The following is a 12,344-nucleotide window of genomic DNA, read 5'->3' as shown; positions in this document are numbered from 1 at the left end:
ACACTACTGAAAAATTCCAACTCTTGCATTTCAACGAAAGAAATCCAAAATGAACTTTGAAAAAAAACAAGAGAATGTAACTGTGACAAGGTAAAGCATAACAAGACACTACTGAAATATTCGAACTCTTGCATTTCAACAAAAAAATTCAAAATGAACTTTGAAAAATTAAGAGAATGTAACTGTGACAAGGTAAACCACGACAAAACACTACTGAAATATTCCAACTCTTGCATTTCAAGGAAAGAAATCCAAAATGAACTTTGAAAAATCAAGAGAATGTAACCGTGACAAGGTAAACCACAACAAAACACTACTGAAATATTCCAACTCTTGCATGTCAATGAAAGAAATCCAAAATGAACTTTAAAAATCAAGAGAATGTAACTGTGACAAGGTAAACCACGACAAAACACTACTGAATTTAAGTATGTTTCATCTCATTCGAAGACATGTAAAAAAAAGGTTGAAAAAAATATATCATGTTAAAAAAAAATCAAAAACAAAAATGGGGAGGGGAGGGGGGGCCAAAAAGTTAGAGGGAGGGGGGTGCTCTTCGAGTTTGGGGATAGGGGACCTATGGAGGGTTGAAGTCCCTGATGGTTAGGGTTGTTGGTGCTTATGATCCTTGATGGTTCATACTCATGTATACCTTACTACTTGATCTGTAAGGATTTCTATGGATTGTTCTGAATTTCTTTATTAAAATTCTTTTCTTGCCATCTACATCTCTCTTAGTATCAAATTTTTAGTATACTATAACGTTAGACCATATTTTAAACTGACAACACTGTTCAAACGCAACTTGTGTATTATACAGAACACATCAAAGAAGTAAAGCTATCCATTATTTAAATTCTTTTCTTGCCATCTACATCTCTCTTAGTATCAAGTTTTTAGTATACTATAATGTTAAACTCTATTTTAAATTGACAACACTTTTCAAACGCCAATGAGGCTACCTTAACTGCTAATCACTTTAACCCTTTTTCTTTATCGTCAAGTACATGCTCTGGAAAGGTACCAAGGAACAAAAGGCAATTCAGGAACCATTGGGGAATCCCCGCTCGTAACTGCTAATCACTTTAACCCTTTTTCTCCATCGTCAAGTACATGCTCTGGAAAGGTACCAAGGAACGTAAGGCAATTCAGGAACCAGCGGGGAATCCCCGCTCGTAATTGCTAATCACTTTAACCCCTTTTCTCCATCGTCAAGTACATGCTCTGGAAAGGTACCAAGGAACATAAGGCAATTCAGGAACCAGCGGGGAATCGCCGCTCGTAATTGCTAATCACTTTAATCCTTTTTTTCTATCGTCAAGTACATGCTCTGGAAAGACACCAAGGAACATAAGGCAAGCAAATCCATAAGTACATGCTCTGGAAATGTTTTTCCTATAGGGGCAAGCAAATAGCATAGTCCTATTACGGTCGGCAAATAGCATGGTCCTACTGCGGTCGGCAAATAGCATGGTCCTATTGCGGTCGGCAAATAGCATGGGAATTCCTAGTGCGGTCGTAGAATTCCATAGATACACCCTACTATTGTCAATAAAATGGCTATCTCAAACGTTTGATCGAATCCATTTGATGGGAAAGGGTGTAAGGGAGGGGGTGGTTGCCGTCCTATCTCTTTCAACTCTTAGAAGGGACTAAAGCTTTGAATTTCCAATCAATTGAGCCCCCTTCCAAAGTTTAAACGACAAGTCCTACCATAAGAACCTTACATGCACCCCTAACATAACTTACAACGCTTGCCCCAGGGCTCTTAGGGGGTTATATGTGGACCTTGAAGGCATTTTTATAGGATCTTTGGACTTTTTTGTACCCATTTTACAAAAATGAGGTATCTCAAAATTATAATCCTATGCATTTGGGGAAAGGAGGGCTTTGGGGGTGGGGGGTAATTATTCTCTGATCACATTTACTTTTAAAAAGTACACTAGAACTTCTGATTTCTAATCGAATGAGCCCGCCCCAGGGTTTAAACGACCACCCCTTCCATATAAAGTGCCTCTGGGAAACATTAAATAAATTATTATAAAACATTAAAACCTTGTGGCTCTTAACTGTACACCGATAAAAATCATTCACACCAATGCATAAAAATAGACGCATCAACGCATGATGTATTGGCGACACCAAACCCAAAAAGGTCAGAGTGAAGTTAGTAAAACTACTGGGTGTAATGAAAGACGTCAATTGGATCATCAGATTAACGCTCTTTCTACTTTATAGAAACTTATTTTTTTCCTTTTCCATTTATCTTTAAAACGTTTTGGTTAGATTAGAATTCGTGTTCTTTCAACTCTGCTTTAGAAGTAGTTAAATAAAAAAAAAACAGTTTCATCCTGCTGAAAGTAAGTAGTGACATTAAAACTTAATACGAACAGAAATTATTCCGTATATAAATGGGGCTGCCTCCTCAATACCCCTCTCTTCACGCTACTGTTTTTAGTGCATCTAAAAAATGTTGTGATTCGAATTAAACGGCCCTTGTATGTCAGAAATTATTCTTAAATAATTGAAGGAAAAGATTGAAATTAAACATAAAGAACGGGGTATAGAGGTTGGATCACTCCCCCCCCCCCCTCCTCATATACGGAATAATTTCTGCTCGTTTAGAGTTTTAATATTCCTCCTTGCTTTCAGCAGAAAAAAATTCTTTTCTTAATAGGATTTCTGATCGTTTTTCAAATAATCCCAGGAATCCTACCTCCCCTCTCTGTTTTGAAAATTCCCCCCATGAAAAATTCCATTAAAATCCACTTAAAATCCTTCCCCCAGGGCAAATACGCAAGGAAAATTCCATCCTACTTGCAAGTTCCCCAAGAATATTTTTGGGATCGTTTCCGCCTGAAATATACTCCTTAGCTTACTTTCAGTTGAAAAAAGACTTGTTTCTTATTTAACTTATGATTGTTTTTTCCAGATCTTGAAGTAATCTACACTGTGCACGAAATTTCCCCATGGAGAATTTCTTCCGGGATTAACTCCCTCATGGAAAGTTTCTCCTGGTGATAATTCCCTTATTGAGAATTTCTCCCATGGATAATCACTACCTCCTAACAGAAAAAGTCTCTCAGAGATTGCCCAGCCTCGCTGAAAATTCCCCCCGAAACTCTCCGCACATAAAATAGAGTCGCCAAAGAAAAAGTAATCTACCCGATTACTCCCGAAGATAATTTCCCAGAAGAAATTTTTCCTTCCCCACAGAAAATTACCCCTGAAAGTATCTGCATACCTCTCAATAACCAATACTATATGTAAACAGTTGGCAAAGTTCGTAGCTTGCAGCCCTTCCCCAGGGGACTGTAAGGGGTCACATCATTCTAAAAGACATACTTGTTAGATTTTCGAATATGCTGAAGAAAAAAGCTATCTTAAGATTTTGACCGGACGACTATGTTGAAAATGAAGCGTGGGAGGGTTGCTATCTATTTTCCAACACTTTTGGTCACTTAGAAAGGGCACTAGAACTTTTGGTTTCCGACCAAATGAACACTCTCCCTATCTTCTAGGGTCACTGGTTTGATATGATTACCCCTGGCGAACAAAAGAAAAAATAAATAAATAAATGCACACCCGTGATATATCTTCAGGTAGCAAATGCAAAATTCCACATTTTTGTATATACGACCTTGAAATCTCTCTATATCAGATTTTCTGATATGCTGAATCTGATGGTGTTATTTTTATTAAGATCACTTAATGTTTGGGGGGATTTCCCCCTTTTTTACAATTTGGTACATTTTTCAGGTATGTGACTTTTGATGGTTTACATTAAACTTCATGAATTTTATGTATTTTAAATAAGCATCAAAATCTGATTCTTTTGATGCATCTATTAATATCAAATATTAAAACGAGTGAAACTTAAATTGAATTTCTAATTGAATCTTGAAACAAAAAAAAAACCTAAACAAGAGTTTGGGTTTTCCCTCCTTCTCTCACTTTGCAAGTCTAAAACCTACTGGTTCATTGGCGCTTTACTGAAAACTATATGTGTCTTGCATAGTTTTGGAAAGTTCAAATAAAATCTAATTGAATTTTGATATAATACTATTAATTTCTGAAAGGTAATCAGTTCAAGATTTTATTTCACTGTAATTTTATTTTTCATTTTCAATGCTGTAATAAATGGAAAAGAAAATATTTGTAATATAATTCGTGTCCAGTGAAGTACCAATGACACAGAAGGGTTTAGACTTTTACAGTTAGGGATGGGAGTAGTATTCAAACTCTTGTTTGTAGTGAAGCTATATTTGTCTTGAACAGTCTCGAAAAGAACTAATAACATTAAACTGAATATTTGATATATAATCATATTGCATTTAAGGACGAGGGGCTTTGGGGGAGGGTGGGGGAGTAAATGCCCTCGAATCACTTTTTACTCTTGAAATGGTAACTGGAATTTTCAATTTCGAATCAAATGACCTACCTCAGAGGCTTATACGACCACCCTTACATAAAAACCTTATATGCCACCAGTACATAACTTAAAACACTTCCCATTGGGTTCTGTTTTTTTTATATTTATTTAATCTTTGAAATAATCTTAACATTTTTATTGGATGCATTTGGGAAAAAAAAGAGTGGGGGAGATATTTGCCCTCCGATCATTTTTGATTCCTAAAAAACACACTATCATTTCCGATCGAAAGAGCTCCGTCCAAAGTTTATACGACCATCCATTCCATATAAAGGGCCTCTGGGGGGAAAATGAATATTGGAGTCCTGTGGCCTCATGGATAATGGGGGGAGCTAGCTGCCATGTGATCGCTTTTGTCTCTTAAAGAGGAAACTAGGAATTTCAATTTCTAATTTTTCGATTCCCTTTCGAAGTTTATACGACCGCTTCTTCTATAAAAGCCTTATATGCCCCCGGTCATAAGTAACAACCCTTCCCCACTTTTTGTTGTTTTTTTTGGGGGGGGGGGGATATTGACCACAAAGTTTTGTCATCAAATCGTTGGACTATTCAAACAAAATGCCTATCTCAAAATTTTGATCAGATGCATTTGGGGAAAAGAGGGTGGGGTGAGGTGTATATGCCCCGCCGATCACTTTTGATGACTCTTAAAAAGGTAACTAGAACTTTCAATCAAATGAGCCACCTCTGATGTTTATACGACAACCCCTTGCGTAAGAGCTTATCTGCCCCCAAGATTCAACTTAAAACACTTCCCCATGGCTTGGGGGAATTGTGTCAACCCCTGAGTTTTTGTTATTTGATCTTTAAACTATTTTGAACAAAATGGCATTATCAACTCTTGATCGGATGCATTTGGGGGAAAAGGGGTCTAGGTGGAGGGGAAGGATTTTTGCCCTCCGATCAATGTTGACTCTTTAAAAGGGTTCTATAAATTCTGATTTACAATGGAATGACCTCCTTCCGAAGTTTATACGACCATTCTTTCCATAAAAACCATATTATATTATTATTGTTATTATTTTATTACCCATTATTAAACATACAAAATGTTGTAAATGGAGAACAAGAAAAGAAAAAAAAAGTAACATCACATAACAACAAAATATCCGAAGAAAATTCAACTACAGAAAAACAAGATTAAGAACATTCCTACGACAAACAAAAATGACAAATTTAAGTTATTGCGACATATAATGAAGAGAGTCTTGGTTCAAACGCCTTTGCATATCGAGCACGGTGAGTCAGTACAGCTATATACAGTACGGGTCGGCTATACCATACTTCAGAGATGTATTCGAATTCCTCATCCAAACTGGAAAACGAAGCAGATACTAGCCATATCTTTAGAAAATAGACCGAATACTGCGGCGATCAGACGAGGTAAATATTTTCCAAAACGGAGATAGGGCTAGCACATGTGGCAAAACAAAAGCGTTATATACCTTTGCAAGTAGAAAACGGTTAAAGTGGCACTTCATTGAAACGAGAATTCCATAAGCTCTACGTGTCTTTAGAGCGAACAATGAAACCAGGCAATCGCGGGTTTCTTCAAGATCGCTACAAATTGGAAGGCCGAGGTACATAATCTTAGACGAAGACTTAATCGTATAAATTCGGAAAATAACATCAACTGGTACACTATCTTTAAAGCGGCTATTAAATACGAGAACTTCACTCTTCTGGAGATTGAAAGAAAGACCTATGTTACCATACTCCTTACTCAAAACACGGAAAGTCTCTTCGATGCCTATAAGTGTTCTACTCACGTTCAAAATGTCTTCGGCATAATCGATCGGCGAAACATTGAGACCTCTAAAGATACATGTAGACTGAACCGGTTCTTGCGATGAAATAATACTATTATTGAATAGCGATGGTGAAGTAAGTGCTCCTTGGCGTATTCCCTTCTCTACAGGTATAACACTAGAAGATAGGGTTACAGCATTAACACACGGTACATTTACACGCGCTTTTAAATTACTATACATATTCCTCAGTGCGCGTATAATAGACTTATCTCTAATGGGGGGGGGGGTTCAATAAAAAGAGTTTTTTTCTTATACTTTAAGTTATTTCTTTGTATAGGAGTTTTAAATTAATTATTTCAATGGGGATTTTCAGTTAAACTCTTAGTTGACGGTTTGCGAGTGGCATACCTGAGTGGAGGCGGAACTTCGTGAGTGGGGAGCTTAAATTAGCGGTTCAAATGGGGAGCTTGTTTTAATGGCCATACTGAGTCGAAATCAGATTGAAAGGTTTCTGGTTCCCTTGAGAGCGACTGGAGCCACAAGGACTAACTATATTGAGAAATACTAACATAAAGAGAATTAAATAAGAAAGTAATGTATTAATTTTTTACTCACATAATCGGTGCAGAGCTTGTCGGCAATATCGAAATTCTTTCACAGTCATATGCACTAATATAAGATTGTTATCAAAAGTTAATTCACTGATAATAAATATTCTCAAAAGCACATTCCAAATAGACTGCAAATAAACTCACATAAGACAGATCACCTAAAACTCATCGTAGACTCTCCTAGACTCGACTGCCTCTAAAAACTGGCACTCAACTGATTCTAGACTGGCGCAAAAATTGCTAAGTCCTAACTATCTACTCTCTCCAATTTTGCCAGAGGTTACGTTCAGGCGTTACTAAAAAGTATATTACGCTGATTTTATTGGTTCAACTATATGTCCTATATTTCTATTGGATAGGTAAATACCAATGGGCTACTTGGGTTTAATTACGATTTATAACTTTAAGATATCACTTTGGAATTTTTCTTAACAAAACAAAGTTTTACATTGTAATTTTTTGCTGGCGAGGTGTCACTTAGTTTCCAGAAGACTTATAATTTATTTCTGTGAAAGTTGTTAAGGGACAATATGATTTAGTTACATTGGGTAACATAGTTTTAAACTTAGTTTTCAGAACAATGCAATTAGATTACACAAAGATATTTTGTATCTCGAGTGACTATTTTTTTGTATAATAAATTCTACCATCTCTTGATAGTTTGAAAATTCAAGCTAATAAGAGTTAAATTACATTGTTAGTCACCTGTCATATAAGATTTGGTCAGACTGATATTTATTGAATACTTTTACGACACGGAGTCTGATTTATTTATTATATTTTCTGGGGGATAGATTCTTACAATGTATGTTTGAGTAAAATAGATTTGTTTTACTATTTTGAATTGAACGTTTGAGTCTTGCTTGATCTGTAGGTTACTTGAATTTACAGGTTCATATTTTGGGTGATTTTATTTTACTTGGGTAACTTTAATTGGAAAATTCTGAGGTTTTTGAAAATTGATCCCATTACATATCATCCTTCCTATTCTTAATGATGTCCTCATCGTTGTGTTATCCTACTCTTTCTACTCTTTCAAACTTTGATATTTCTTTAAAAAGAATTTAACTTAGTACTTATTACTTGAATCAACTCTGCTTTGGTAAAATGTATATCTTTTTTTTCATATTCCCGTTTATTTTATGAGACTACATATATGACGACATTACTTTAAAGTCCATCACCTACTCATTCTATTTGGCGAAGGGGCCAAAGAGATCCTATTAAATAACATATTAGGCCATATGATTGTATAATAATTATTATTTCTTTCACCTAATACTAAGATTAACTTCACCTGATATGCTAATAATTCTATATGGTTTTATTGGTTAAGTTCTGCTTTTGCAATTCTTTTACTACTTGACGCGTTACGTGTTCGCTACTTCTAATACTAGTTTATACTTCCACCTGACACTACATTGGTACGATTTGTATCTGACTTGAAAAGCACCTAACTACATCTAAATTTTTAACTCGCAGGTATGTATGAATTAAAATAATTTGCAAAAAAAAGTTTGACACATTAATAGGTTTAAATTTAACGTCTGATTGCAACACAGGGGAAATGTAATTTACACTTGTTTTCATCTAATTATGAAAAATTTCTCAATATTCACTAAAGTTACAAGTTAGATACATAAGATTCACACTTACTTCATCATTCTACGTGTCTATAATACTCACATACGTTGTCACTTTACTTTGCGCTTCCGTTTAATTAATTACTGGGTTGTCTAATTACTTATGGTTTGTCCTTGTGGTGTTTCACTTTTTGCCACTTGTTCTTTGGGATAAGCGTTTATTTTGTCCATAAGTATGACTACTTGCGCAAAATTGTCCGTGCGTGGTTTGTTACGTCATATACGAGTGGTTGAAATTATAGATTCGTTGAAATGTTTCCTGGGTACATAACCCTTGGGAAATTATTACATGAATTGGGTATCTTGATCGCTGGACTGGGTAACTCTTCTTGCGCACTTCTCTTCTCGGGAAAATTTTATACTCGTACAGTCTATGTTTCCCGTAGATTGTTCACGTTTAGTCCTTCTTTTAGTTGAACAAAGGGCTGTGTTACGATATGTAAAGGTAGTTATGGTTGGATCAAAACTTGATCTCAGGTTCTATGTTCGACGCATCGTCTTTAATTCTTGTTTAATGATACACTATCATTCAGGGTTTAGTCATGGGGGTTATGACTAAGATAACTTGGTCTGGTCTCTTCTCTGACACTTTATTTTAGGAAAGTTTGCGCGTACAGTTTATATTTCCCGCAAAATTGTTTGTGTTAGGTTCTTCTTCACTGGGGGATGGTTTAGTTTTGCGACATGTACTAATGACTGGATAGGGTCAAAACTTAAGCTTGGGATCTTGGTTCAACATGTTGTCTCTGATTTGGGGCTTAAGATATATAATCTTTGAGGGATTGGCTCCAAGGCATTCTTAGTTTGCCGATATTGTTTAGGGTAGTGTTACCTGGTATTAGGTTTGGGTGACTTGGATTGTCATCAGGTTATTGTCTTCAGGGGTTTCCATGGTGAGTACTTGTCGGTGGTTGACGAATGATGAAAGTAGATGCTAGTGGGTTGTATCCGTATTGCGTGCTGGTACACCAATAGTTAATTTGCACTGATCACTCTGCCTTCTGGAATATAAATATCTGGGCAAAATCATATGCTCTTTATAATTACATAGGTTAAAACACATACAGCAATAATACACAATTTATACGATGCTATATGGGGACTATTGTTTGAAATAATAGTCGTGATTAGTCGTACGAATAATATCAATTTTAATATTGGTACGGTTAAACTCAAAAATAAAACAATTAAGAGCAATTTTCATGCTTTCACATGCATATTGCAGCAAAGCTAGATCACTAAGAGATAAGCTAGGTAATCATAAGAAAAATAATTGTGTCAACGAAAAATAACACTATATAAGATTTTCAAGATCTGGTGATTATATGTATACATGTATATTTGTGCATTTTGCACATGTTTAATATTCAATACATTTTTAAATGTTATTCAACACTCATCTACTTTAGCATTTAATTTTCTATTATAAGACTACATGCGAGGTAGGTTACATGGTTTTATGAGAGGTCTCGATTTACTACAATTTTTCAAGTCTTTACTGTTTGCGCGTGTCCATGCTGCTTAAGAAATACATCCTTGCAGCTGCATGGGTTTACACACACAATAAGTAGAGATTTGGGACTGGACATGGCACGAATGAGGCCCTCTATTCCCATTCGCTCTATCGTGTCCTCCCTTACTTTTTTTGCTTAAGGGTTATCAGGAAGTTCCGGGTTTAGGTTTTGCATTTCACTCGACTCGATGTGATCTGACTTTGCCCTTTTTCTACGTGTTATCATAATTCTTCCGTAATTCAGGGTTAATAGCATTCTTATAGTCAGAGAGATCATGAACACGAATCCTACCGTCAGGAGGATGTTCCACCAAAAATTTGTTGAGAACAGTCCGTATCTACTTTCTACATACGTTAATCTTTGGTCTTCATTAATAAATAGGGGAATTTGAGAGTCTAAGGCTTCTCTTATTTTTGTTAGTGGTAAGGTTCCTTTGATATTCTCTATTTTTGACCATATTGTGGCTTTTACTTCTTTGTTTTCTATATTAGGAATTGTATGCGATAAATTGACTGGTTTGAAAATGATCACCTTGGGGCTTATTATATTTGTGCTTGTGGTTATCAGTGGTGTTTGTACCGTGGCTTCTTTGGTTACTAATCGACACCCTTGTTTTATGGTTATTGTTCCCACGTCTTGTAATAGTAGTTCAGTTCTGTAGCTTGGATCGATTCTTTCTGTGTTATTATAAGAGGAGATAGTCCCGACTGTCTCCTTTGGGACAGAAAATAGCCACAGATCATTTCTGAGATGAATAAATATTTCTCGTTTGGTACTACCTACTAGCGCTTTGCATGAATTGGGAATATCTTCTTGTTGAGTCTCTTTTAAAAATATATCTAACATACAGGATCCAGGTTTTACGTTATAAATAGGCAGGGTTAGTTAACATACTAGGTTTTTGAATGCTACACATTCCTTAAGGTCCTGTGGATTTGCTAAGGCGTATTTCCTTCTATCTTGATCGACTAGCAAGTATTCAGCTTCGGCGGTGATAGTCATGAACGAATTAGATTTACCTATATTGGCTGGGAATGTAGAAATTTTATATAAGTCATATATGGATTGTTGATTTATTAATGGAATTGTTACTACTGCAAATAGTTGTTCGTTTATTTCCGTCATGTGAACCTTTAGCTTGTTGTAGTAGTGGAATAGGTTTGCTACTTCTGGTTCTGTTGGTAGATGTAGACCGAACGTTAGATGTGTTTTTATTTCATCTAAGATACTTCTTAGGTTCGAAGGGTCCACGAGGTCGTATGAAAAGGTTCCACCAGTAAGGGCAAATAATGCAAATTCAAATTTGCTGACGTCAGTTGCCAGGTTAACTAATGACATTGTCACTATGTCTAGTGATACCATGGTGAGGCTTGAATCGGTAATCACAAGATCTACTTCATTTTTTAAATAATTCATTATGTTTACTGTCTTTGATATTTTCTTTGAAATTGCCTCAATTTTGTCTCTCTGATAATTGGCTATACTAGCTTGTATTTTTTGGACATGTAAGGTTACGTTCATGGCGTTATTTAGTTTTCTCACGTTTTCCCTTAGGATATCCAGGTCTTCTTCAGTCGATAACCCAAACAAGAGTGAGGCCAATTCTCCTACGATTGGTATTAGACTAGCTGATCTTCGGTATTTGCTTTTTCGGAAGAATACTTCGAAGATTCTTGTGGTACTTTGCTTTAATTTTTGTATTTCTGAATTGAATAATTCAAATAGTGCTTGCAGTCTCTGTCTATACAATATTAAGAAAGATTGGTGAATCGATACTCTTAGGGTGTTTTTCTCATTTAGCTCAGGTAACGATTCGACGTGGTTTTTGGTTGGTTCATCGGCCATGGCAAGTCTGGCACACGTATATTTGCCGGTGATTGTCCAGAATTTGGCGGGTACGTATTTTTCTTTCCTTTTACTATCAGAAAATGTCCTTTTGTTATCCGAACAGCGTCCTTGAACTAATATAGTTTGAGTCTCGGTATGCAATACTAGGAGTCTTGCTCTTAAATTTATATACATGTTGCCGAAGGAGTGGGTCTTTGTAAATTTTGGTCCTGTGGACCATGACCATTTTGTAAATGTCGTTTGTTTCAAATGCGTTATTGTAATTAATTTTTCTCGGGACTGTTCATTGATTTTGATTATTCCTGGTCTTGCATTGGTTGTTACATTCGTTAGTGAGGGTTGTATCTCCTCTGTTCTTGCCTCAAGTTTGGGTGTAGTTGTAGTGGCATTATTCCTTCTGTTGTGTTTTTCCATATTTTTCTTTTATTTCTTTTTGAGATACTTTCTTAGTACCGTTGCTCGCCGTATGGTCTTGCCATAGTTGCTTGAGGTATTTTTTCTTGGAAGTTTCTTGGAATTTTTCTTGGAAGTTGTCAAGAAGGAAC

At 35.9% G+C, this 12,344-nt stretch overlaps 2 protein-coding genes across 2 annotated transcripts; both read right to left on the bottom strand.

Annotated features, from left to right (window-relative positions):
- Window positions 1-5,778: 5,778 nt before the first annotated feature.
- Window positions 5,779-6,423, bottom strand: LOC148947507 (uncharacterized). The gene has a single exon (XM_089095916.1). The coding sequence runs from the start codon at window positions 6,421-6,423 to the stop codon at window positions 5,779-5,781; it is 645 nt and encodes a 214-aa protein (XP_088952042.1).
- A 3,663-nt stretch (window positions 6,424-10,086) lies between these two features.
- On the bottom strand, window positions 10,087-11,796 carry LOC148947506 (uncharacterized). Its single transcript, XM_089095915.1, is given in 1 exon segment — window positions 10,087-11,796. A coding segment is annotated over 1 exon segment (1,710 nt).
- Window positions 11,797-12,344: the final 548 nt, after the last annotated feature.

The sequence above is a fragment of the Artemia sp. Qi Xiang Cuo genome, chromosome 10, assembly GCF_049724085.1.
Source record: "Artemia sp. Qi Xiang Cuo chromosome 10, ASM4972408v1, whole genome shotgun sequence".
Classification (NCBI taxonomy): Eukaryota; Metazoa; Arthropoda; class Branchiopoda; order Anostraca; family Artemiidae; genus Artemia; species Artemia sp. Qi Xiang Cuo.
Note: the sequence above shows the minus strand (reverse complement) of the source record. Positions and strands in the feature narration are given on the sequence as shown.

What these genes read in the sequence shown, in the direction of transcription:
- LOC148947507 (XM_089095916.1), bottom strand. Translation starts at nt 6,423, where the DNA reads ATGTATAGTAATTTAAAAGCGCGTGTAAATGTACCGTGTGTTAATGCT.